The sequence below is a fragment of the Bactrocera dorsalis genome, chromosome 1 (genome assembly GCF_023373825.1).
Source record: "Bactrocera dorsalis isolate Fly_Bdor chromosome 1, ASM2337382v1, whole genome shotgun sequence".
Lineage (NCBI taxonomy): Eukaryota > Metazoa > Arthropoda > Insecta > Diptera > Tephritidae > Bactrocera > Bactrocera dorsalis.
In genome coordinates, this window is record NC_064303.1 from 102,595,961 (window position 1) to 102,623,912 (window position 27,952).

General features: G+C 35.9%; 1 protein-coding gene and 1 long non-coding RNA gene across 12 annotated transcripts; one reads left to right on the forward strand and one right to left on the reverse strand.

The window, feature by feature from the left end:
• LOC105231170 (CD109 antigen) lies at positions 1-27,695 on the reverse strand. Of its 11 annotated transcripts, none has more exons than XM_029552376.2 (11): positions 27,537-27,695; positions 26,053-26,222; positions 17,977-18,382; positions 16,998-17,914; positions 16,617-16,878; positions 16,005-16,272; positions 5,952-6,186; positions 3,140-3,318; positions 2,162-3,060; positions 910-1,452; positions 1-832 (listed from the first exon to the last, which is right to left on the reverse strand). In XM_029552376.2, the coding sequence occupies exons 2-11, from the start codon at positions 26,118-26,120 to the stop codon at positions 269-271; spliced, it is 4,341 nt and encodes a 1,446-aa protein (XP_029408236.2). In that variant the 5' UTR covers positions 26,121-26,222; positions 27,537-27,695; the 3' UTR covers positions 1-268. The 11 variants fall into 11 exon arrangements, with proteins under 11 accessions (XP_029408236.2, XP_011210617.2, XP_029408239.2 ...); XM_011212315.4 differs by lacking the exon at positions 5,952-6,186 and adding an exon at positions 6,689-6,917; XM_029552379.2 differs by lacking the exon at positions 5,952-6,186 and adding an exon at positions 7,208-7,430.
• Positions 6,492-7,333, forward strand: LOC115066503 (uncharacterized). Its single transcript, XR_007423254.1, has 4 exons — positions 6,492-6,586; positions 6,693-6,930; positions 6,988-7,141; positions 7,204-7,333. It is a non-coding gene; the product is annotated as an uncharacterized LOC115066503 (long non-coding RNA).
• Positions 27,696-27,952: the final 257 nt, after the last annotated feature.

Here is a 27,952-nt window from a genome sequence, read left to right on the forward strand (position 1 = left end):
TTAAATTTTCATATTTTTCCGTTTTATTTTGGGTAAATATATGCTTGCTTGAAGAATATATATTATACATTTGATATTCTAACAAATTTAGTTAGCCATTTAACTTCGATAATTTTTTCATACAAATATACATACATACGCGCAAGGAAATAACCTCTTTTCACAAATTGACATACATGATTCCGATATAAAAATTTATCACTGATATTAATTTACATTACAAATTCGCCGTTTTTATTGTGAATTGCTTGTAGTAAGATAATGTACATTAATTATTGCTTTCCTTCAATTTTTGACACGATGAACCGCAATCTTCGCCCTCACATATATCACAAAGCGATGAGTTCACCTGATAATATTCGGTGGCACGACGATTTGTTTGGTAGTAGTCATAGATGCTGACCGCTGCGGGCTTCTGTTTGGCCACCGCATGTGTTTTGGCTGCTCTAACGGGCACACACTTGCTATCGGCCGGTTTCAAGCCATCGAAGTAGACAATTATCATCGAATCGGAATTTTTCGTTTCCGTACGTTTAACGCGGTCCACCGCTTCAATAGCATTGAAAGCGTCAGTTTCCGCAGTGTAGCCGGAGGGTAGTGCTATCTCCATTACAGCCATATTGGATTCTTTCTCTTTATCGGCTCCACTCTCGGGTACATATTCGGCGCACACATCCATAATTAGTAAGTTTTGGTCTTCCTTGACATTGGTTGTCACCTGGAAGCTTGGCGCTTTATCCTTTTCAGCCAAGTTATAACGGTATGATAGTTGCACCATAGATGAGCCATTACCCTTGGCGGTAAAATCAACTTGGCGTGTTGTCTTCGGTAGCTGTGTTTAGAAGAAGTCATAATTTTATTTAATTTAGTTTATTTTAAAAGTCATAAGTAGCGCATTAATTAACTTACCACATGTGTTTGCAGCACCAAGGAATTTTCTGCGTTCACCGCAATGGCACCTTTATTTTCCTCACCGCCGCTTGAAACAAACTCAATATCCATCGTACCACTGCCGGCGCCAGTTTTTTCTGCAAAGCTTATGAGCGCTTGCAGTCCGACTACGGTGTCTTGTGTGGAAGCAAAACCACCGTTACTGTTGCGTTGTGAGATCAGCCATTTGACAATGGGCAAAGTATTTTCGGCGCCCTCTTTATCTAGTATGGCGAGCAGTATGTACGATGTGATCTCTACGTCATTACTACTTGGGTGCCAACGCCAGATGGCGCTACTACCCTCAGTGGGAGCATCTGCCTTGGACCACCACTTGCGATCGCTTTCCTGCTTAGCGAGTCCTTGTAATTTTGTTAGCACCTTATCGGCTGCGGGATTTTTGGCAATTTGCAGTGCCAATGCAGCAATTGCGAGCGAGTATTGATCGTCTGTTTTATCCACCTTATCCATTATATATTTCATGCCATTATCGACCTGCGTTTTGTACTTTTCTATGTGCTCCTGTAAAAGTGTGAAATGAAAAAGATTAATGAAAGTATTGGACATCGTTTCTAGTAAAGCACGCCAGTGACATAGATATTTTTGGTCGAGGATACTTTTCTCTTTGATGGGTAGCTAGAGTGGCTGTCTGACGACAGTATTTAGGAGGTCCCATTGTGAAACCACCAGAAATAACATCCCCTCATTCTATTGTCTCCTCTCTAAACCATCAACTACTTCTGTTGATAGTTGAAGAAACCCTCGACCAAAGGTTGCGATTCTTTTCCTGTACAGAGCTTTGCATTCGCTTAAAATATATATTATAGTCTTAGTAATCTTAGCAACCTCCGAAGGATAGTTAAGAAACCCTATAATCCTGTAAACCATATAAATTTAATTTTTCCGGGGTTTAATTGTAGAATACCTGCTCTGTCTAGTTCATCAGCTTCACAGTTACCAGCAATATCACCATGTCCTGGAAGCCGTTGTATGTTTATGGTAAAATAGGTTGAGATTCACTAAGGGAGGAAGACTTTCTTTCACTATCTGGCGAAACCCGAAGAGACTTTAGTGATTTTAAAGCCGCTTGGCTCTTATTATCTTAACTTATTGTTCGCTTGAAACCTAGTGATGCTTAAAAATGCTTTATGAGACCTAAATTTTTCTGAAATTGTCACTACCTTCTTCACTTAATAAGCTGCATAGCTCTTCCTTACTTTATTCTACTTACCACATTTTCCAGGAATGCCAGCAAAACAAATGCTGTCAGACCCAATTCATTTTGATGTGCCGAATCGAAAAGTTTTCCATATTCGGGGAAACTACCATTTGGTGCTTGCTTCGACGCTAAAAAGTCCAAACCCTCTACAATAACTTTGGGATCAATATCTGTGTATTTTGCTGCTTGGTGGAACGAACGCATCACATATGCTGTCAGCCAAGTGCTGCCTGCCTTATCAGATTTGCCAAAAGCACTGTACGAACCATCGTCGTGTTTGTAAGTTAATTCACGTTGATAACCAATATCGAGGAATTTCTTTGCCTTCTCCGTAATTGCAGGCATACTCTTGGAGATCGCATCCAAATAATGCAAAACTAATATATTCGGCACGAAATTCACCATATTTTGTTCGCCACAGCCATAAGGCATGCGCACCAGTTTGTCCAGGTTCTTCAACGTTGGCCCCAGCAAATCACCCACCACTGAAAATTCGATGTATTCCGAGTCGGGTATAGCTTCGGCTGGCACATCTACATTTAATTTCTCATTGTGAACATTTTTATCTTTAAGATTTATGAAGACGGCACGATTTTCGTATTGTGTCACACCCTCCGGTTCCACTTTAAGCATTTGATGTATGGCATCACCCGCCAATGGCGTGGTGGCAGTGATTTTCAATGTAATCTGTCCAATCTTTTTGGGCCGTATCATAAAGGAAATGCTGCGTCCAGTATTTGACGCAACCGAGACACGTTTAACGCGTTGCACCACATCTAAGGGCTTGTCCTCGATCTCATTGGTGGCTTCGGTAAAGTCATACTCATTATCCGTATTCTCCATTACGACCTCCGCATCCAAAGCTTTGTCCATATAATTGAAAATTATAACGGGTATGGCAATAACTTCGCCTAAGGTAACGAAACAAAAGTGAGAAGAAAATTACAGCAGCTTGTATAAGTATTTTAAGTGGTGTGCGCCTTAACCTACCGCGCTTAACCGAATACGGCAGATTAGTAGAGACAAAGAAGGGCTGGAACACTTGTATTTTTGTGGGATTGGCCGTGAGCGCAATGCCGGTATTAGGATTCATCGAGAAGCCAGTGACAACCCATGACGTGATGGTGTCGGGTATCTTCTTGCTCAAGGTAAAATTGCCGCCATCCGTGCTGCAGACGAAGCGTTGAAGAAGCGGAATATAAATAGGTATACGTTATTATTAGTGACATGATTTGGTATGTGAGACAATAACACATAACAGGCAACAAGCGAAAGCGACAAGCGTGATTTAAAGTTGGACGGAAATTGCTACAAAAGTTTTTTCATACATGCGTGCATGCAAGTGTGTTAGTCATATCCAAAACTAGGTGTATTTGGGTTATATTTTGTGTGTGTGTTATAAATTATAAATTTTAAATATATGTGCATATAAGGAACCATAACTTTTGGTTATAAGCATGCAAATCCATTGACAAATCATAGCATGCAGTATGAGCTTGGTAACAATAACGGTGTACAAAGTCTAAGTGAGGATGCAAACACTGTTTTCAATGCAATATTTACAGTTAAAAGTGTGTACATGTGGGGATATATGTTATAAGATATGTGATGTGATATAATATACAAAATGACATATGATATATTATGTATACAAAATGAGCGCCAAAGAGTAAATCGTACTAAGAAACAGTTAAAACCGAAACTACATATCGTTGCCTAAAATGCAAAATAACGTATCATCAAAAATCGAAATAAAATTTTTTATTTGGCATTAAATTTTCAGCTTCCGTGGTCAGATATAACCACTTTATAACCAATATATAACCACTTTATAACCAATACACAACCACTTTATAACCAATACACAACCACTTTATAACCGAAACCCAAATTTTGTTTCATGCTGGTTTCTATTATATCGTTTTTTCGCCTGTTATGCTATTTATTTTACTGTTCATTTATGAATAGTGATCTTACGTTACTTTGCATTTTAGGTGACGTTATGTCTCTGAAATTACTGAATATGAAAGCTTGTTCTCCGAAGTCATTCAGACATATGCTATATATCCTTATAAGTATACCGTTATGCTTTACAGATTACCTTTATGATATTATAGTTTGAATACACTCAACCCTTAAATTTGATTAAAAAGTCATAATACTTTTGTATCAGAAGAAAGTTTTCGCCTAATGCAGGGGTTAATTATGTAGAATTCGAAAGGTGAGCATGTTTTTTAATTAACTCAAAGTAATATCCGAAAATTTGTTTTTGCAATGTATTGAGAAAGTGCTACCACAGTTGCAGAATTGCCAACAGTGTTGAGTGTGTGTCTCCATTGCCTGTGCATCATATTATATTTAATGGTGATACAGGTTGCCTTTTATATTTTGGGATTTGCCGACACTAGTATAGCAAACTGGCTAATCACAACTTCGTCGTCGATTTTTATTATTTTTGATGTTACATATACTCAGTTTACAGTAACTTAAAATATTCATCTCGGCCAAAAAAATCGAACATTGTTTTTTACAAATTTTGATGTGGATTAATTTGTGATCTTTACAGTAACTTAAAATATTCATCTTGGCCGAAAAATGGAATTATTTTTTACAACTTTCGATGTGGATTAACTTAAACACTATGCCACGATAAATTTATTTCAATTTTAATCTACGCGTCCCTATCAAAGACCAGTGTTTGCTATTGTGAATTCTACGAGATCGTAGATCACTACAAGACGAATTTGTGAATGCGAAAGTGGTCCGTAATCAGTAGCTGTTCCTTAAACAATTGATACTGTGCACAAACCGATGATTTTCGACAACTCAAGAGGAGCTTGATGCGTTCAAAATGCATGTTTCGGAGATGTCTCAATTAGAATGGCAAAAGCGCAGCGACAATTCGTTGAAAGGCATGCAAAATAGTATAGATCTCATCGAAGAATATTTTGAAACACAATAAGGCGATTTTCGCTGATTAATCTTTTTTCTAGAATCCCCAGCTATAAAAGTCAACCCTACTTTTATGTATTATGATTATAATAGCTATGGAGTAAATCTTCATTTCGAAAACCTACATTTCATTATTAACGAAAATCCATGTTTCTGTGAACTCTTTACGAACTGCTGGACTGCTATTTGCAACCATCGGACCTGTGGTTGTAGTTGTCTAAAGAATCGCTGGATTTGTAGGTAAATATTCAGCAATAGATTCCCTAGGCACAGGCGATGGCAATTGGACAGAATAGTAAATAACTAAAAGATTTATTGCATGATTACTATTGGAGATGGGTGCGAAGTAAAAATAAGTGATAAACAGGGTTTATGTATGTATGTATAGAAATAGAAATAAAATTTAGAGATGAGCGTGAGTTCAATTGGGCAAAAGAGAAAAATGGTATTTAGATACAACATATGTATAAGAGTTTGTAAAAATTTGTATAACTGTCTGAACACTCCATTTGCAATCCCAATTGGGGGAAGAGGACCTCATTTAGACGACGATTCTGCAAAGTCGTAGCACATAATTTTATTCTATAAAGGAAATTCTGAAAACTGAAGCATACTCATTGCATAAGTAGTAAGCATTAATATGTACGGTATATACATATCTACAAAATGAACTAAAATCAACTGAATTAATAACTTAAAGTTGATAATTAAGCTGGCAGGCATAAATTAGGTTCAGCTACACTCATTCTTCGACAAATTAAGCACTTAGGAATGAAAATTCGAAAATTATTATCCACAATAGCGCTTTGTTGCCTCACAACAAAGATATTCATCAACGAAAAAATCGTACGATTTCACCGAGCAAATTTTGTAAAAAATCCAATTTTCAAAAAAGTTTTCGCGCGCACGTAATTCGTATTGAAATTGCTCAACGCTGCCAATATCAGATGCTATAGGTCCAGCAGTTGTGGAGCTGGTTGTCAACCAGTTTTCTGTCGTCGTTTGTTTGCGTCGATTGGCGGCGCCACTGATTGGCACGTTACCACCGCTGGAACCGCTCGCTTTAGGATGTTTTTTCTTTTGGTCTATGATGGAAGACATGCAGAAGTGTAGAACACAAATACATCATGGCGGAAATGTGCTTATATTTAAATCTTAAGCTTAATTGGTCATGCAATTATTATCTTCATTAATGCAGTATTTTTATTGTGTCTATCGATTATTGGGATAAATTTACTTTAAATAATTTATACGAATCGATTTTTTTTATATGTATGTATTATTGAAGATTCATGAACGTTTTCAAAACTTAATTATGATAAGGAAACTTTGGAAATTTTGAAGCGAAAGAAACGCTGTTTAGATTGAAAATTTAATATGCCGAACGTGCAAATTTCTAATTAACAGCTAAAAAATTTTATAATGATCTAAAGTTTCGCGAATAAAATTTTGAAGTCAATCTCATAACGTCATTCATAGTTTTGAGTGAGTAATTATGCACCATGAGAATACTAAAACCCACATTAGTTATAAACACAGCGCATTGTTGAACGTTAAGTAACCAATATGAATATATTATTTTATTACATAGCAATATTGAATATCCAATTTTCTGCAAAATTGCTACGCTTTGACGTCTTAACTAGCACATGCCCGGGATTAATACGAGTAGTACCGGAGCGGTGAACTGCTTTATATCTATGAACTGGATTGTATCCATGAACTGCATTGTATCTAAACGTCAGGTGTGATCTATTGCCGCCTAAGCCGGAGCGTTTCTCATTGCCACTCCTTCTGATATATATGATGTTGAGAGCTGGGGTGAAGAGGTGAATACGGCTTAAATTTTTTTTATGAAATATGCAAAGCGTTTTAGAATGTTGTAGTCAAGACAATGGAGCAGTTCGCATGAAAGCAAAAATGTGTTGAAAAGAGTTCGCAGATATGCATATGGTGGTGTTCTTAGAAATTTAAACAAAATTTTGAAGCGAACACAAAACTGACAAAAGTTGAACGAAGAAAGCTCAAGGAGTCATTATGGTAAGAGCATGTATGGTAATATAGTTGCTTATTCAGGCTTTAAGCGTTGTTCTTTTATCAAGTTACTTGATATAGAATAGTGATTCAACATTTGAGCACGTCCAAGAGCGCTCTACGTATGTGCGTATCGGTGGTTTAGTCGGTCGAGCTTGTAAATTTTTCGCGAAGTATGCTATATCGTCTATGGTATCTTCTCTCAAGGCAGCTGCTGCGACAATGAGATCGAGATCGTGAAAAATAAGCTCTTCTTCGGGTATCGGGCTTATAGTCCAGTAAATAAGTTCGGCCTCTTTTGAATTGAAATTTAATGAGAAAAAAATGACATGAAACATAAGCTAAAATCTTATGGTAGATCAGATAAAATGTTACAATGTAGGTAAAGTGATTAAGACAATAAAATATATACCACATTGTCCAAAACTTTGATCTGCTGTGCCATCTGCTACGTAGATAAAAAGCCTACTCTACTAAACGCCCTAGACACGCTGAGACCAAAATAACGAAGAAACTCGCTAGAGCTATGACTTTCACTTTCATATGTAAATCCATAAACAATAACAAGTGCTATGTTATCGATGTACCCATGTTAGTTAATATAACAGTTATATGTATGTCGTTTACATTTAAATTTCCCAATGCGTTACATTTTTGAGATTTTATCAATATTTTTATATGCATATATATATTACTCAATGTTTTCGTATATCCAGTCTTCCATAAAATTTTTACGTAATTTTGGTGCTACAGGTACTGCTGTAAATGGTCGCCCTACTGATGAAGCGGCGAGCATATGTCTGGGGGAAGGATAATTCGACCCAATTCTAAACATGACGCGTGGTTCCATAGCAAACCGGTTTGCGAGAGGATAATAATATTCTGCAAGTGTGAACAGTTTATCAATCTCATATATGTCATTCTTTCAATTACGAATATATTTGTAAAATTAGCTTTCTGCTTAACATATTTGAGGAACTCCTAGATTTCCAAGATATAAAAAAGGCTTACTCTCTTAGCTACTCTCGAAGTCTTCAATGTTTCTTATTGACTTTTAACATATATGAATTTACATATATGTAACTATAAACATGGAAAACTACTTATCAAGTTCTAAAAAGTTCTACATATAAATACTATATACTATACTTGTATATCTGAAATTAATACATACATTACAAATGCACAAAAAGAGGTAAAACACACAACACACATTTTTATGTACCTAATTCTTTGACCAAAGATCCAAATTTCGGCAAAATAAGCACGTAAGGGCATTGAGTTCTCACTACCTTTATCGCATTTTACCAGCTCCATTGCTTGTAGTGGAAGTGCTTCACATAACAGATCCTCGTCCGTTGAGTCAAGGTATTTATATTCTGAAGCTAATAAGAAATACTGAGAGCACTTCACATTGGTAGGGATTTGCTGCTTGATAAACAATTAGCAAATGGCAGGGGAAAAGTGTTTATTTTACGATAAATCAAAAAAAAAACGTTAGCCATAATACCCTGCACAAATACAATGGATTTCTTATAAGAATTTGTTTATATACTATATTTTATTATGACAAAAAAGCGCTAGGAAATTGTACTTAAATTCCACGAGTAAATGATATTTCAAAAAAATTTATTTGCTAAATTGGTTGGACTGTCCTTAATTAATATGCCAAATATGACCGCGATCTCTCAACTAGGTTGTTTACAGCAGCTGCTTAAGTCAGTACACCTCAAGAGTGTGTTGCATTTTAAGAGTGGATAAAAATATCAAAGAAAGAATTTGTCTCAAACTTTGTATTTCTAACCAAATTTCGTATGCGAAATCGTTGCGAATGTTCGAAAAGGCTTACGATGATTCAGTTTTATAAAAACCACAAGCCTTCGAGTGGTACAAAGCTTTCAAAGATGGTCGAGAGATCGTTGAAAACATACCTCATCAACTGATGCAAATATACTATTAAAAAAGTGTTTAAAATCGTCAGGAAAATGTTAAAGAGGCAAGAGGCAAGAGAGCTCAACAAATCTCGTGAGCCCGTTCGAATGATTTTTGGTGTGAAATGCGTTCTTGTTCGACTCGTTCAGATAAAATTGATTTTTTTCTCGAAAAGACTACCGTGAACATGTCTCTTTGGACATGCTTGATCGTACGAATTCCGATCCCACATTCATGGAAAGCATTATAACTGCCCATGAGAGATGAGTTTATGAGTTTGAAATACAAAAAAGTCAACAATCATCGAAATGGAGGGAAAACACGAACTGAAACCAAACAAAATTATGCCAAAGCCGCTCAAAAATCAAGGTGATGTTCATTGTTTTTTCCGATATTTGTGGTTTATTCCATCATGAATTTGTTCTGTAGGGACAGGCGGTCAATGAGGAGTTCTATTTGGCCGCATTGAAGCGTTTGCGTGAGAACATCCATCGAAAAAAGACGGAATTGTGGAAAAAAGTTCATGGATTTTACACGTTGACAATGCACCATCGCATCGAGCTACGATTGTGACCGAAATTAAAGCCAAAAACGCAATGAACACCATCGATCAACCACCGTATTCACCAGATTTGGCTTCGTGTAGTTTTTCTGGTTCTCCAAACTGAAATTTCTGCTTACTGGAACCTATTTTCAGTCGATAGAAGAGGTAAAACGAAATTAGCTAAGGAGCTGAAGACCATCCCAAAAAGTGCTTTTGAAAAGTGTTTCGAGGACTGGAAAATCGTAGGCTTAAGGGTTCTAGTAATCCCAGAAGGCGGTAAAATAAATATTGATGAATAATTATTAATAATGATGCTATTAATTTGGCTTTTAGTTACAATTTCCGGCTACTCTTTTGTCACAATATATAATATACGAATATGCTTTGCTGAGATGCTCTGAATGAGTCCATCGCAAATGAAATGACTTAGAACATGTATGATATTCGAATGATCATATATAATTTAAATATACGAGGTAGTTATTACCCAACACACCGCGAATATTTTTAATACAAACTGTTAATACAAATTTGTAGTGCCCAACACCTTAGGCATACTTAAGGGGGGTTTTGAATATTCAAATTTGCTTTAATGAATGCATGATATTACAAGAAGTTTCTGTCAAAACTTCAAGACGATTGGAGACTACGAAGTTATGATTACTTTTAACCTATACCAGGTTTACGAAGGTTTTACATGAGGTTTCATAGCTTTGAAGTGTTTCCACACAACTCATCTATTCTAAAAAGATGCCTCACATAACTTCAAAACTACTTACTGCACCGATCGTTTTGAAATTTTGAACACTATTTCTATACAGAACTTACGAGGTAATTTAATTTTTCTTCAAAATTTGTAATAATACGTTATAAGAAAAAAAATATCGATTTGTGCGAAAGTATCGTAACATGGGCAAAACTATTATATACAGATAGAACTTTTTTGTTTGCGATGATCCAGCACCGTGCTATTAATTTTTTTCCGCTCCACTGTAATTTCTGCCATTTTTTTAATATATCTCCATGAAAATGTGATGAAAGTATCTTACTATAATCTACTATTAATTTTTGAAAATACTAGATTTCAACTGTATCCAAATTTTTTTTGATAATGGATCTTGTTTTACATGAATTAACCCCACAGCCGTTTAATTGATTTGGTGAAAGCATATATTCCCAGAAAGCCATACGTGTTTTAGCTACATATGAGTATACTTCATAAAACTGTATATAAATAATGAAAATGTTAAATTTAAAAACAGGGAGCGCCAACACTTTACCACTAACATTTTACATGCATATACGAGTAACAACGAAGCGGCGAAGAGCAAAAAGCTCTAAAGCACATAGCAATCAAAAATAAATTTACATTTCTTGATTCATGAATATCCAGTTTTCGATAAAATTTTTTCTCAAGATTGGTGTTATAGCAGTTGCTCCAGCTAAGGATTGTGGTGGTGCAGGGAGGGCTGCAGGGATGGCTGCAGTCATAAACTCGCCGGCGAATAAATTGGCTTGCGGGATAGGTCCTCCAATAGCACCAAAAGCATAAACTGGTTGTTGAAACGCGTCAATGTAAGCATAAACTGCGAACAAAATATTTTTTTTTTTAATTCTTTTTTATAAATATTATTTATAGTTTCTTGTATTAAATTTTTTTATTATTTTCAACGCATTTTTCCTGGATTATTCAGGCTCGTGTGTCCTCATACTTCAATGAATCTATTGTAATCGAATACTGCTGACGGTTATCGCTGGAAATTCTTAAACATTATATACAAGTATAGCGAAGATCGCAGTTCGAGTGCAAAATATATTATGACACATTGTTGTTGTTTGACATAAATTCGCAATAAATAAAACTAAGAAAAACTACAAAATTCCTCAACATTGGCTTGCAACAAAACGATCTATTGCATTCGGCGTAGAAGAAGGTGGCATACAATTTTGTAAAGATACAGTGTGTTCTAAAAATACGGTGCATAATTGTTGTTAGAGTGAAAAACAATAAGTAAGAAATGTTAAAAAAAAAAATGTTGTGGTTAAATGTGCAAGATGTAATTGTTGCGACGGTTGTATATTTTCTCTAAACAATGTCACTAACAGGTCAATTAAAACGTCCTCGACCTTAAACACATAAATAGTGCTACTAAAACTAAAGATGTCGGATCACTAGTTTGTGAATTATATCATTTTGGGTGAAACAACTTTTCTCATTGTTAAAAAAATGGGTGGAGAGAAATTTCGCGTGTTCATAAAATATTTCTTTTTGAAGTGGAAAAATACGGTTGAAGCAAGCATTTGGGTGGATGACGAGTTTGTGGACACTGCCTCAGAATAATCAATAATTAAGAATTCGTATGCTAAGTTTAGATGGAGTGAAATGAGCATCGGAGACGATGAACGCTGTGGACGCCTAAAAGAGGTTGTTACCAACGAAAACATCAAAAAAGTCAACAAAATTATTTTGGATGACCGTGAATTGAGATGAAAATTCAACTGGATGGCTATGAGAAAGCTCTGTGCAAAGTGTGTGGCGCGAAAGCTAACCAATTCCCAAAAATACCGACGAGTTGATGATGCGGAGCAGTGTTTGGAGATGTTCAAGTGTAATAAACCCGAGTTTTTGCGTCCTTATGTGACAATGGATGAAATACCGCTCCATCATTATCCATATTCTCCAAAACTGGACTCCAGCGACTATTCCCTACACAAATATCTCAAAAAATGTTCGTTGGAAGAATTCGTCGAATGAAGAGCTGATCGCCGAAACTGCGACAAAGAGCAAAGTGTACTACGAGTATATTAGTGGTATCGATGGGTCACTATAATTAGTGTATCGTCCTTGAAAGGAAATACATGTGCTAAATAAAAAACGAATTTTGCCTAAAATATGTGTGTTTACTACGGTAGGCCGGGGACTTTTCAATCATTGTTATTATTAGAAATGACATTGCATATATGTTTGCGTATGTATGTACAAAATGAAATGAGTTAATTTAGCCTGTGTGATTTGAAAGAAGAACAGTAGGTTCTAAAAATCAGTTTTCTAAATTGCTGGCAGCGTTTATTGGGGAAAATGTTGCAATTATAGAAAATACTTTGTTTTGTTATAGTTATTGTTGGTTTATTAGTTCCATCACCGTCTAAGTTTGCCAACTGGGCTAGTTCTTAAAGCAAGACTGGACAATGCGGGCCTGCGGTGTCTAGCTAAGGCAGAGGTATACTTGTATAACTATTCTTCGCTTCTTAATAAACAGGCTTTGCTTACAAAATTGGGAGTTCTGTGCCATTGTTAAAAAGTTACCTGGCGGTAAGTAAGAGACGCTAAGTTTAGAGGTTCGCAGAATATAAAAATCAACACGGAGCAGAACAGGGACAAAAATCGAGCTAAGATATCAGGCCAATCGTCAATGCAAGAAGTGGCTGCTGCCGCCAGCGGGTACAGTGAGTTTACTTACTGTGTGTGAGAGCAGTTCAAGTTGTAATGTTACTGCACAAAGAAGTGTTTGGCTAGAGCTAAGAAAAAAATGAAGGAAGACCGAACCTCCTACGCATCGCGATCGCAATTCTCGTTCATTGACGCAAAATTTACGATTCGGATCGAAGAGCGAATTATGGCCAAAAGGCAGAGCTCTAAGAGCTAAAGCTAAGCATCAAGCGAGACCCCACCACTGAGGGAGACTAGCCTTACTGAGTACAAAGAGCTCACTCACTAAATCTCTTATGATCAATTTTGAGCTAAAAGCCCATTAGTAAAACACACGAGGAAAGGGAAACAACCCATTCTACTGATAGCGGGGCTCGGATACCCTTCCTTGTGAGCTCATCAGCTTTACAGTTTACCAGCGATTCCGCTGAGGACTGCCAGCCATATTGGAGTTATCAAAAAGCGGCTTAACGAGGTTAGTCATTTCTTAATTAGCCTTGAAGGCACGATTAATGAACTCTAAGCTAGTATTCTCGCCCTGCTATCAAAATAGATAGTCACTACCCTGCAGGAGGCCACCTTAACGCTTGAAAAACCCTGCATTAGATAGGAAGTTTGAAAATGAAGTTGATAGAGAATTTCTGGCAATATTCCTCTTCATCATCTCCAACTTTGTTGGCAATTTGCATCTAATTTTGCCGCATTTTCCACAAGAATGGAATGTTTTCTGGATATTTTGGCTTTTATTATAGCCTAAGTCTTCTTTATAGGATTGGCCAATTTAAATCCGAAAGTCTTTTCTTGACTTACGAAAGGAAAAACGTCATTTTCGGGACGCACTGTTCGAAAACCAAAATAAGGCAAAGAGTTAGTGACGAACAAAAAAAACATATGTTTGATGACTGCAGTGTTACAGACGTTTAAGTCTGAGGTGGATGTGCTTTTTTGCCAATTGTCTACATATATACATATTTGTAAGAATTTGTGAACTCGGGGTTATGAACTTATATGTGTTATATGCATCAAAGTATCTACGTTCTAATTCACTCTAATTTGCAACTAACATTTCACCATCACCAGTTGAAAAACTATCGTAAATCCAAGCTTCAGTGAAATCCTTACGAATTTTCGCAGGACGTGGTAAACTTGGTGAAAATCTCGGCGTAAACGAATTTTGTACAAAAAGTGATGGATGAGGCATATTCACTAAACCCGTTTGATAATCATCCGTACGTGCTCTCAAGAAATAATAACGGGGTACAGCTATGAATGGATCTGCAAAAAGATACTACTATAATTTCACATGCTGATTCGCATATCCAACAAAACCGTTCCACAATAAGCAACATTCAATTGTTAAGAGGAAAATTCAGTAAGCAGGCCATCGCATATATACTTAAAATAATATTGTACAACGAGAAGTTTGAGCAATTTACAGGATTTGTATACACACGGAGCTCTAATTGATCAAATGCAGTATAGTCGAGGTTGATGATAGCTGTGAATCGCGATTATGCCTTGATATAATTTTTTTATTCGTAAGCTATCCATAAGTACCAGAAGGCGTGTTTCCGGCATAGAGATTCAATATGAGTTCAACATTTCCCAAACTATAAACTTTTAAATATTTCGTTGTTTCAAAAAAAAAAATCGCAGGGTTGATATTTTGTTAATATTAATAAACGGCTTTCTAGACGAGTTTCTGTTGTCTAATAAAAAAAACTTTGGCATACACTTATAATAACTAAAAAAAGCTCGAAAACAGTTATCTATAGGTCAAATTTCTAATGAAGGTGGAACATGTGGTCCAGAGCAAACCGATCGCTGTTATAAGATCTACTAAAAAGTGCTTAGCTCATTATTATTGCTAGTGCTTTGTGTTCTTTTTCGTTTTGTTATCGGTTGTTGCTATTTTTACTGCTTTTTTTTAATGTTTTTGTTATTGTTTTATGTTCATATTTGCAATGGTTGCATTTTTTTTGAGTGCTCCGCATGCATACGATTCCTTTAAATGTACACACGAAGTAATCTTTCTTTAACCAACCCTTCAATGCCACTCGTAGAGTCACTTTCATGCCAAATCCACACTTCATTGAAATGTTTACGTACTATGGGTGTGGTCTCGGATGTTTGTGTCGACACGCTATTAGCATCGAGACGATCTATGGAGTCTGTTTCATCTTCTGAGTCAAATTGAATGTGTAAGTCTAAATCGAAATCTGCTTCAAGCATATATAAAGGTTCTAGAAAAAAAGTAAATACCATATAGCTAAAAATCAAAAACGTAAAAATCAACAATCCAAGTGTAGTTTTAAGGTAGGTAGGTAGAGTTTGTGTGAGTGAGAGATATAGGCGTGCCCTCTTGTACCACTCAGATTTATATATATTTTTAGTGTCCTTCACCGCGATTATAAATACACTCAATTAGTTTCCAGTTGTTTTGAACGTTATAAAGAATAAGTACTTCATTCCTAGGCAGCGTTATTTTATTTTTAAATAATCTAAACTGAACCGCACATGCTAAATATTTACAACCGTAGAACCATAGGCAACGATCGAAATCTCTACAAATATTATTTTTAGTCACCACTATTAGGCATAAGAGTCGCTTTAGTGTGCACGTTTTTCCTTGCAGCAAATACACTGGAAACGCACCTATTAAACAGTGTCCAAATCCAGCTTTCTAAAAACATTTTCCGTATCGGCAATGCGCCATAAGCTGAAGGATCAATTGTCCGATCCGTAATATCTCTATGCATGGGCTCATCGTTGAGCGCAACTTCAAAATACTCATCGTCTAGCACGCTATCAGCAAGTGCCAGTGGTAATTGGTATAACTCTTGGATTAACATAGATACATATGTTTAGGCGCTCAACATTATTAAGGTAATATTATAGGATCTCTTACGACGTAATATTAACAAAAAATGCTTCACGGAATACTAATTTAACTTTGTACTTACCATCATTGTAGGGATAATTGGCATTTGTCATTGTTACCACGCCGGATTCCTGTCCGGGATAGCGTCCATAGCCTCGCATCCATGGTGTACTAGCATCATAGTCGCCTAAAGTGTTGAATATCTGTTCCTGGGTTATATCATTGCCCGATTTGAGTAATAGCACGCTCTGATCAACACCGAGCAAACCGACAAATGAATCAGGATCTGTTGTTATATGAAGCTGTACCTGCTCGCCAGGTTTCGCTTGGGGTTGGGCGCTAATGTCGATCTATACAAAAGAAAACATTAGTAGAAAATAGTAAGCATACATTTCGCTCATTTGCTGCAAGACCGGCATAAATCAAAAAACGTGATTTTTGAGTTAATGCTGCAGAATTGTTCGTTATATCATACTTCATGTTGAGTCAAAAATTCATATGAATACCTCTTATATGCTCCGCTTGAGAAGAGAATATATTTCCTGTTTTCCGTGTAAGTTGGAGTAAGTTGAAAACTTTAAACGCGTTTTCTGGCGAATCGATTTTTTTGACTTATGCCGGTCTTGCAGCAAATGAGCGATTTGTTTTAAATAAAAATAAATTTAATTTTTTTTTTTTTAATTTTACGGCTTACGGTATTTTCGAATTCTTTTTCAAACTGTATCGCCTTTTCTACGAAACGCAAATTATTGTCGTAGACATAATGTACATATAAGCTGGCTTTCGGTATCATTTCGAAGGTGGGTATAAATTTGATGGTCTGCGATTGTCGCCCCTCCGGCACATCGACATATTCACTCTTCAAGATATTGCCGCGTGCAACGATGGTGTAAACAAAGTATGGGATTTTCTCACTTGATGCCACCTCCACCACAACGGGCTTGCCCAGACGAGGACTGCAAATAAATTAATAGAAGTGTATATATTTAATTATAAGTGTTTTAGTTATACGCTCTCTCTCTCTCTCTCTCTCTTTCTCTCTCACTTATATTTGCGATATCATGTGTGTACTTACTTCTTTGTGTTCACCGTCAATTTTAGCAATTCTGGTGTATCGAGTGTAGGTATAAATTTAGATATTGAGCTAAGATATGTTGTTGTATCTAAGAATTCACATTTAACGGTATAATAGCGGTCAGTTTCGGGTAAAGTAAACTCAAATGTAGCCATGCCGTGTTCGTCAAGATTTGACTCAAATTCCATAATTTGATCTGCTTCCTTTGGAGTAGTGGCTTCATCTTTAGACAGATAATCTCTAAACATATAATTACGTGGCGGATGCACAGTCAATTTTGCTTTATTCTTTGTATCAAGTACCGGCGAGCCGTCCACATTCTTCACAACAACGGTAATTTTGGTCGGTTTGTAAGGTTGATAATTGGTTGGCACGTTAACACCTTCGATGCGATAGCGCTCGGAATGCAAGTTAATAGTAGCTGTGGCATTTTGTGTATTGCCAGTGAGTTTCTCCTTCATCGTAGCGAATACTTTTAATGGCGGCACATATGTGCGCTCACTACCGATACTTAAGTCTTTACTTAAATCAAACTCAACATGTCCTTTGCCGTCGACATAAACCATTTTGGTTGCCTCTGGTTGAATATTCATGCCATAATGATGATATAGGGGTTTAATGGATACCGTGGCTGTGCCTTCAACAGATTTACCGTAGGTGTACTTTGAGCGCACGGTCACCTTAATGACGCCATCCGGTATGGCTACATCCTTGGCGGTTTCAATAGACACTTCAAATTTAGGCAATACATATTTGGCCACCTCAAAGGACTTGGATACCGGTGATTGACCCTCAATAACGACATCGATATTCCAATCGCCGAGCACAGGTTGTTCGGAGAGTTGAAATTCACCGGTGTAAACACCTTTAGTCAACTTTACGTCTTGCAATTGTTTAATACGATTTCGTGCGCCATCCTATATAAAATTTGACGTTATAAAAAGCGTTTAGTTTCAGTTTATGATCGCATAATACGTACATTAATCAGTATCGAGATGGGCTGCTCAATTTTTGCTGGACGCGTATTGGCATCCAAAAATAGCACACGAAACTGCACTAAGTCACCTGGTTTATAGGTGGCCTTATCGGTTTGTATGAATGTGGCTGGCTTGTAGTCTGCATAGTTTAGCTTTGTGGAGTTCTCGAAGATGAGCCCGGACACGCCTTTCGCAACCAGACTATAAGCGCCATCCTGCAGTTGTGGCACATCAAATTCAACATTTTCAGTGGACATCGGCTGCAGCTCTACAGTTTTAGTCTCATTATACGAGGGACCCATAATGCTAACATCTATTTTGGTTGGTCCTTCGGCCTTGTGCACTGAAACGGCTACATTGTATTTAAATTTGGAGCGTATCGTGCCAGGTCCGATTACTGAGTAATGGCTGTGTAATGATAAATGGAAAAAATTATATTTGATTTATTAATTATTTGTTTTTTTTTCTTCAAATTATTTTTAGTATAATGGTTTTTAATGAGTTTTGTGTATTTATAAACTTGTCTAACTTATACTCGTACTGACTGTGGGCCAGCCTTGTTTTAGAACCTGTTGATTACTTCTAACGGGTGATTTTTTTGAGGTTAGGATTTTCATGCATTAGTATTTGACAGATCACGTGGGATTTCAGACATGGTGTCAAAGAGAAAGATGCTCAGTATGCTTTGACATTTCATCATGAATAGACTTACTAACGAGCAACGCTTGCAAATCATTGAATTTTATTACCAAAATCAGTGTTCGGTTCGAAATGTGTTTCGCGCTTTACGTCCGACAAATTTTGTTCAGCGATGAGGCTCATTTCTGGTTGAATGGCTACGTAAATAAGCAAAATTGCCGCATTTGGGGTGAAGAGCAACCAGAAGCCGTTCAAGAACTGCCCATGCATCCCGAAAAATGCACTGTTTGGTGTGGTTTGTACGCTGGTGGAATCATTGGACCGTATTTTTTCAAAGATGCTGTTGGACGCAACGTTACGGTGAATGGCGATCGCTATCGTTCGATGCTAACAAACTTTTTGTTGCCAAAAATGGAAGAACTGAACTTGGTTGACATGTGGTTTCAACAAGATGGCGCTACATGCCACACAGCTCGCGATTCTATGGCCATTTTGAGGGAAAACTTCGGACAACAATTCATCTCAAGAAATGGACCCGTAAGTTGGCCACCAAGATCATGCGATTTAACGCCTTTAAACTATTTTTTGTGGGGCTACGTCAAGTCTAAAGTCTACAGAAATAAGCCAGCAACTATTCCAGCTTTGGAAGACAACATTTCCGAAGAAATTCGGGCTATTCCGGCCGAAATGCTCGAAAAAGTTGCCCAAAATTGGACTTTCCGAATGGACCACCTAAGACGCGGCCGCGGTCAACATTTAAATGAAATTATCTTCAAAAAGTAAATGTCATGAACCAATCTAACGTTTCAAATAAAGAACCGATGAGATTTTGCAAATTTTATGCGTTTTTTTTTTTAAAAAAAGTTATCAAGCTCTTAAAAAATCACCCTTTAATATTAAGGTCATTGAACTGTTTCAAATACAATCGTGCATCTCGTTTTTGCTGTATTAATTTATGCACTTTTTTGTATTTATCAACAAATTAATTACTTAGAAAATTTTGCTTCATATACATTTGAAGTAGGTATGTACATATACATATCTATGTATATTAGCTCAGGGGCTTTAAATATGTGCTATTTTTCCAGTAAAAACACACAGAAAAGCCATATCTTTAGTTGATATAGAGAGTTTGTCCAGAAAGTAATACGACTGATTTTCTTCCGTCGCGACTGTACTTCGGTGCGTACGCACGCGGGCTGGATTCGGTAGAGGGTGTTCCTAACTAACGAACGAGCACCTGGAGAGTCAGGACAGACATTTTCGCGCGACGTGTTTCTAGGAGTGGTGCAAGTCGAAAATGCAGCGTTCGTTAGAGCAGAGGTACGCGATTAAGTTCTGTATGAAACTCAGTAAATCTGCGACAGAGACGTTTGATATGATCAAGCAGGCTTACCTAGATGTTGCTTAGCAAGAAATGGTGTGTTTCGGTGGCACCAGGCCTTTTCGGAGGGCCGGGAAGAGGTTGCTGTTAAAGACTGGAAGAATGAGCAAATCCAAAGTGAAAACGATGCCCATTGTCTTTCTTGACATCAAAGGCATCGTCCACCATGAATTTGTTCCTCCTGGACAAACTGTCAACGCCAAGTTTTACGTGGAAGTCCTCAAGAGACTCAAACGAAGGGTCAATCGGGTCCGACAAGACATCGCAGCCGATTGGAAGTTGCATCACGACAACGCCCCGGCTCACACCGCCTTTCTTGTGAACAGCTACCTAACCAAGGCCGACATCCTAACGCTTCCGCAGCCGCCCTACAGGCCACATGTGGCCCCCCGGACTTTTTGGCTTCCTTGCCTGAAAAGGCCGATGAAAGGCAGGTAGTTTGAAACGACAGCGGGGATCCAAGTAGCAGGCACCTCGGCTCTCAAGGCTATTCCGGAGAATGCCTTTCGTGACGTCTCCAATGCTTGAAAATCACGATGCATCGATGCAGAATAAGCCTATTTTGAAAGTTTTCAAAGAATTGTAACGGTTGGTTCAATACATTTTTTAATCGAATCAATCGTATTACTTTCCGGAAAAAACCCTATATGTACCCTGTATAACTTGTTAGCTAGACTCTCCGTTTTTCCGTACCATATCTGGTTATAACCTGAATAGAGTATATTAAGTATGCCACGATGTTTGTAATAAACAAAGGAAACGTTAGAGACCCTATAAAGTATATACTTGTATATAAAAATGATCAGGATTTCCAGCTGAGTCGGTTTAGCCATGCCCGTCTCTCTATCTGTCCATATATACGCGAAGTATTCCCTCAATTTTTGAGATATCGATCTAAAATTTTTCACAGGTCATTTTCTTACCTAGAAGCCGCTCATTTGTAGGAACGTCCGATATTGGATCGTTATACTCGTAACGTATAGCTGTCATACAAACTAAACGATGAGAATCAAGTTCTTATATGGAAAGCATTTTCATTTGACGTGATATTTTCAGGAAATTTGGAATGAGTTAAGACAATGTTGAAGTCTCTGAAGAAAGTGTTCGGATGGTATCACTATAGCATATAGTAGCTGCCGTAGCATTTAACCAATTACATTCCTTGTAAGAAACCTTTGTAGTTGTGAAGGATATGTTATATCCCTATAATCGATATCTGAAAACTGAGGGACTAGTTCGTATATATGTACATATACAGATGGAAGGATAGACAGATCGACATGGCTAACTCAGTATTTGTAAGGAAATTGTTTATTTGTGAAGAGTATAAAAGACTCGATGCAACTGAAATTAACATTTTTTTGTTTTTATAATATTTTCCGTCACAATTTTCTTTTAGATTCAAACTTCTTTTTTTAATGTTCTTTCCACATAAGTTGACTGGAGATACGAGTAAACGTCTAGAAGTATTTCAACTCTTTTTAAATTAATGATCCACCAATAAGTAAACACACATGCCAGACCGAAATGAACAATCAATTCAAACAAGTTTCGCCGCCTGAAAGACTGTATGGCACATACTCGTATACGAAGCAACTCACACATAACGGGTGGAACATCTAACGTTTTAAATTTGAATTATCTAGATTTCGACATTGAAAACGTCAAATACCATTCCAAAGTTACAGATATTCAATAAGAGTCTAAAATTTATGAAATGGGTCGCTATTCACTAGAAGAAAACTGGGAAATATTGACAGATTGGGCAGAAGATCGTTTGACCGAGGATGGTCAATTTTACCGAAAAATCATCTTTTCGGACTAGGCTCATTCCACCTCGATGGTTACATTAACAAGCAGAATTGTCGCATTTGGGGCACAGAAAACCCGCACGTAGTCGTCGAGAAGCCAATGCACCCAGCACGAATCACGGTATGGTACGAATTTTGGACTGGTGGAATCAACGGCCCATTTTTCTTCGAAAATGAAGAAGAAACCGTAACCATCAATGGTAAGCAAATTGAAGAGGAAGACTTGAACAACACCAAACGCTACACTCAATATTTTACGTCCTATCTTCGAAATTTAAAATTTTATATGGCCCATCCATACATAGAACTTATGCGTGTGTGTGTATACTGCCTTGCAGCTGTTTAGATTTCATACAAGTAAACGCTTATTTAAAATTCCTCTTAATTTGCTCAGTATTAATTAAATCAATAGGTCAGAACGTCTGATAACCTCTGCCCATGAGTTTTATTTTCAGAATTAGTCACGGATCATATTGTTTGTTTTATATTATGCCGGTTCGTTTTTTATAGTATAAAAAATAGAACGAAAGTTTTTAAATAAATAATTAAGCTATATTATCTCATTTCATACAGATGTAAATATGTATATACGGTTGTGTGTGTGTTGATAGTGCCTGTACCCAGCACATTTTCTTTTTGTCTCATATATGTATGTTAGTTCATTATCACGGTTTGGTTCGGTAAAAGCGAGGTCAATTATTATACCAAAACATGAAAAAACTTTAACTTTGGCTGCACTAAAGCTTTAATATCCTTTGACTGATCTATTTGTATAAAATCTAGAATATAGCGATCTGATTTCAAGTATTTTTTCGGATATAGTATCACTGCCTTAGACAATAACCATAGGATATTTTCATGAGCAGCATCTTAGTAAGACAAAGTTGGGTGCAAAACTATATATCGATATCTGACCATATACAGATGGACAGACAGACAGGTGGACATGGCTAAATCGACTCAGTTCATCAGCTGATCATTTAAATCTTTATATACTTATATACTTAAAGTTTCCTTTAAGGTGTTACTACATCGTGACAAACTCAAAATACCCTATATTAGGTATAAAAAATGGAATCCAAACAAAAATTAACATCATATAATTACTCGTATCACTAGGTTATTAATCAGTTTTAAATAAGCAACTGCAAAATGGGGGTACATCATTGTTTGATTCCACCTAAACTTGATCATCTGAAATCTTAGCATGAAGTGATTCAGGTTTTAAGCATATAAATAATAAAATCATATAATGCTTGAAAAAATATTGACTCCCTCCAGATAAGTCATAGCGATGCTCAGATTAAAAACAAAAAATTATATACATAACATATGTATGTATGTGTGTAGGTACACAAGCAAACACAATAGCAACCAAGCTCTGGGCTATAATTCAATTTAGCCGGTTTTTACGCTTTTATTTGTTGTGAGAAAGGCTTGGCGCACAGTGAGAAAACAGCTGATACTAACATACAAACATACGCATAAATAAATAAATACCCTGTAGGAAATTTCAACAACGCCACAAAGATGATAGTTCCGTTCAGATTTTGATTATTTTGGTATTTATTTGCAGAAGGGCGAAAAAAGTATTTACAAAGGGATTCAGTGTGATCAACAATATTGTAGTTACAGCAACTTTATCTTAATTTAAACAATGCATATCATACTGGAACAGTTTCTTGACTTCAGTTAAAAATTAATAAAAATATTGGATAGTCGAAAAAGTCTTTTCGTATTTGCTAATAGATGTCGTTGCAATCGTATATGTCCAGTGCTACTAATCACATTGTATCATACCATATAGCGTTGGAAAGAAGAGATTTTAAGCTTCATTTAGCCAAATATTAAATTCGGGAAAGTTGAAAAAAAGTTACAGCTGTTCAAAAATGGGTTGAAAATAATAAAGACATTCGCTATTTTTGGAAATTTTTATATAAAAAAGGTAAGAACGCCACAAAGCCACTAATGAAATTTGTGAAGTTAACGAAAACAATGCTGAATCAGTTCGTGTAGAACAACAATGGTGCGCTCGCTTCCGTTCTGGAAATTTCGAAGTTTCGATTTACACTGATGAAAGGTTTACAGTGATGGAATATGTGTCTAGCAGAAAAATGGCAAAAAGTGGTCGACTAAAATGGTACATAATTGTTTATTTTCTTATTATTATAAATATAAAAAAGATAAAATTTGATTAGAAATACGAAAAGACTTTTTCGACAACCAAATATATTAAAAAAGTAACAAAAATTTAAATTTAATAAATAAAAAAATTAAGAAAAATAATAATTATACATTAAATTTAATAAATTATTTTCACTGTGCAATGTTTAAATTTCTCTGCATGGCAGCAAGCAAGAAGTAACCACTTAATACACACATGTACCTTGTAAATACCGGCTAGGCGTTACGTGCGCGCCTCGCAATTGCGAAGGGAATTCCCGGCGCACAAATCATAATAATGATGTTTTGCTTTGTACAATGTTTCTGCCCGCTGGCATTGTTTGACGTAAATAACATGCAAATCATGTACTTATAAACACATACATACATACATATGTATGTTTATGCGAAAAGATTTCCGAGAACGATTAAGCTTTTCTAATGGAAGAAATCCCAAATAGTTTCTATTTGCTAAACACTTTAAAAATTTATTTCATTATAAACTTCATCGTTGAAAAAAAAACGCGTTTTCTTTAGCCGTCTCAGCATCATTAAGCAATAATTATAATATTATTTTTTTATATTTATATTTTTTATATTTCTTAGATGAATATTGTACATGTACCTAAACTTCGAGATGAAATTATCAGCGAAATACAAGGTTTATTAGCAAAATTCATTAGCGTAATTGATTTTTGGTGTTTTTTTCAGCTTTACAGAGCTTTCCTGAAACACGTACTCGTATTAAGCTTAAATTGATTTTCGTTTTTTTTTTCTAACTTTTCAGGAATTTCTGTGGAAAAAAATATATGACAACGTGACTGTTAGTGGATTTTTAATTTGGCAAACTTCCTCTACTAGTCATTTATGTACTACTAGTTATACTTATTTCAAACATACCAATGTTATCCAGACAGAGTTAGGAACAAAAATATTCTAAAGTTTTAGGAAAAATTGTTGCTGCTTTGATCAGAAGTTATTCAAGGGAGCACAGGTGAAATAAGAGTTAAAACGGAGCTAAAGATAAGTTAAAAATATGAAACGTTTATTTAAACAAAATTGTGTTAATATTAATTTTAACTAATTTTGTTTAGAAACCATAATGTCATATAAAATCTCACATTATTCCCTTTGACATGATTTTTACAGCTTCTGGCGGCCATGTTTATTTACGGATTTGTGTCAAATTTCGTCAGTGTGTTCAGTAAAGTTTGCCATTTCATTACGCCACTTTTCACTTTGGTACAATGATTGGAAATTGTTAAAGCTTATAAGAGAACGTGATTCCGGTGACTACTGTAAGAGATCGGCGCGCAAAACGCGGAGTACTCAGACGAGGCTTAAGTGATTTGGGCTTAATGGCTTCAACAAAATTGTCATTATTGGGGCGAGTCAAATCCTCATGGGGTTCAGGAAACGCAATTGCATTTGCATGATGAATTTGACGCGAACGATCTCTATTTACAACGAGACGCGCCACCTCATGTTTCATGTCTAATTACGAGAAATGGCACAGTCAAATGGCCGCCAAGATCATGCGATTTAAGGCTTACAGATAATTTTCTCTGGGGGTATGTTAAATCAAAGGTTTACGCCAATCAATCAGCAACGCTTGAGGTACTTGAAGACAACATTCAGCGTCCTATAATCGAAATCCCAGGCGAAATGCTGCACCAGGTCAACGAAAAATGGCGGAAACGAAGCGATCTATTTTTTTTTTGACAACCAAGTTTCATCAAGGTATCTCAATTTTTACTCATGTTATAGCTTGCACTGGCGAACAGAGAGACAGACAGCCACCTGGATTTCAACCTTTTCGTCGTACTGATCAATTATAAATATACATAGACTATATCTATCTCGCTTAGTTTTAGTTAATACATATAACCATTAGGCAAACAAAACTATTATACTTTGTAGCAACTGGTTGCAAGAGTATACAAATTTCCGCTAAATTCTTTAAAGCTACAATATTTTCAATAAAATATTTATCTTTGTGGCTGAAAATATTTTTAATTTTTTTTAAATACTAAGTATTATTTTTTTATTTCAATATAGTAAGTTAAAAATTAGTTACTTACCCGGCTGCGCTTACCAAAGCGACGATTTGTATAATTTCAAAAACGGCAATAAATAGCCGACGCGACATCTTGTTACCGTTCAATTCTTCAGTGTGTTTTTATTTCCAATTATGAACTTTTCTCTTTTGAATTGTCGTAAATATGTATGTATATGTTAACTCAACTGTGATCTAATCAGATGTAGAAATGTAAACACGTTGGAAAAAAACATAAATATGGTATACATAATTAATTAAGTATGTATGTATGTACATATTGTCAGCTAAAATGCAAAATAATGTCACATCACTTTTCATAAGTTTACAGGCGAAGGAAAAACGATGTAATAGAAACCACTAATATTGAAACGAAATTTGAGTTTTGGTTATAAAACGGTTATATGTTGGTTATCATATGGTTAAAATGGTTATATATTGGTTATAATTAAAAGCGGAAGCCTAAAAGTTTTTGTATACATATATGTAATATGATTTAGAAAGAAAAACGATATAATTGAAACCACAAATATTGAAACAAAATTCGAGGTTTGGTTTTAAAATGGTTATACATTGGTTATTTTAACTGATAACGATTTTCAATATTTTTTGATGTTACGCTGTTTTGCAATTTAGGTGACGATAAGTATGTATGTGTATGTAATCTTGATGTGTTTCCTAATTGATTGAACATTTTCATTACTTAGAGTACTTATTGGTAAATATACATACATACTATGTACATATGTATATGATACAGAATATAGAGGCAAGTAATTGTTTCGTAGAGAAACAAACACTATATACATAATTAGGTATGAAGATACATTTGTAGAGACATACATACATATGTAAGTATTATGGCAATGTAACAACTTTGTCAGTAATATATCGCCACTTAAGAATTGTTTCTTTAAATGTCAAATATGGGCAATTATTACAAAAGCGGTTTCTGAAGCTACACAGCGTACATATATACAGTTTTTATAACGCGCATGTACGCATGTACATTTCATATGCAAATAAGTATATTTTGTGAAGATCACAGAATGAATTTATCAAAGTTTGATTGAATTTTTGCCGGCCACATTCGATATACATTTCTACAAACATATACTAATTTCCAGTATATGAAGGAGTATGCAGTCAAATGAACGTCCGTTTTAAGCATTATATTTATTAAGTTGCTAATCAATTAAAGCAACAGTAAAAGTGAGAAACAGCAACATGAATGTATGCATATTTTTATACATATATTATTTATATAAAATATATGCATATACATACATATGTACATATATTGTATATATGCGCCGCCAAAGGTCTAGATCTAAGTGCAGCTGATTGGCTTGCGCTATCACTTTCCCGTTTCCTGCACAAAACCAAGCCGCAGGTTTCAATAATACCATATATTTATATTTGAATCGCTACATGTATGCGAAATGTTCGTAAATATGTCACTAAGCACTAATGTTTAATAAATTTAAATGTCAATATATTCTTACATACATATATTTCACTTTACAATTTCAAAATAATTCACTTGTAGTATCACAAAACACGATCGAACTATCGTATGTAGACAAGCGCTCGCGTCAACAGTTGCATTGCGAATGACCAGCAGCTGGCTACGAGCTCATGCTTATGGGCTTTCGCGTTGTATTGTATTTCATTTGTTATAAGTTTACCTCACTTTTGTTTTATTTTATTCAACCTTCTCTTTTTTTATAACCTGATCAGAGGGAAACGTCGAAGACCCTTTAAAGTGCATAGATATTGGGTAGTCGAAAAAGTCTTTTCGTATTTTGTCAATAGATGTCGTTGCAGTCGTATATCTCTAGTGCTAACAATCACATTGTGTCATACCATATAGTATTGGAAAGGTGAGACTTTAAGCTTCATTTAACCGAAAAAAAATTAAATTC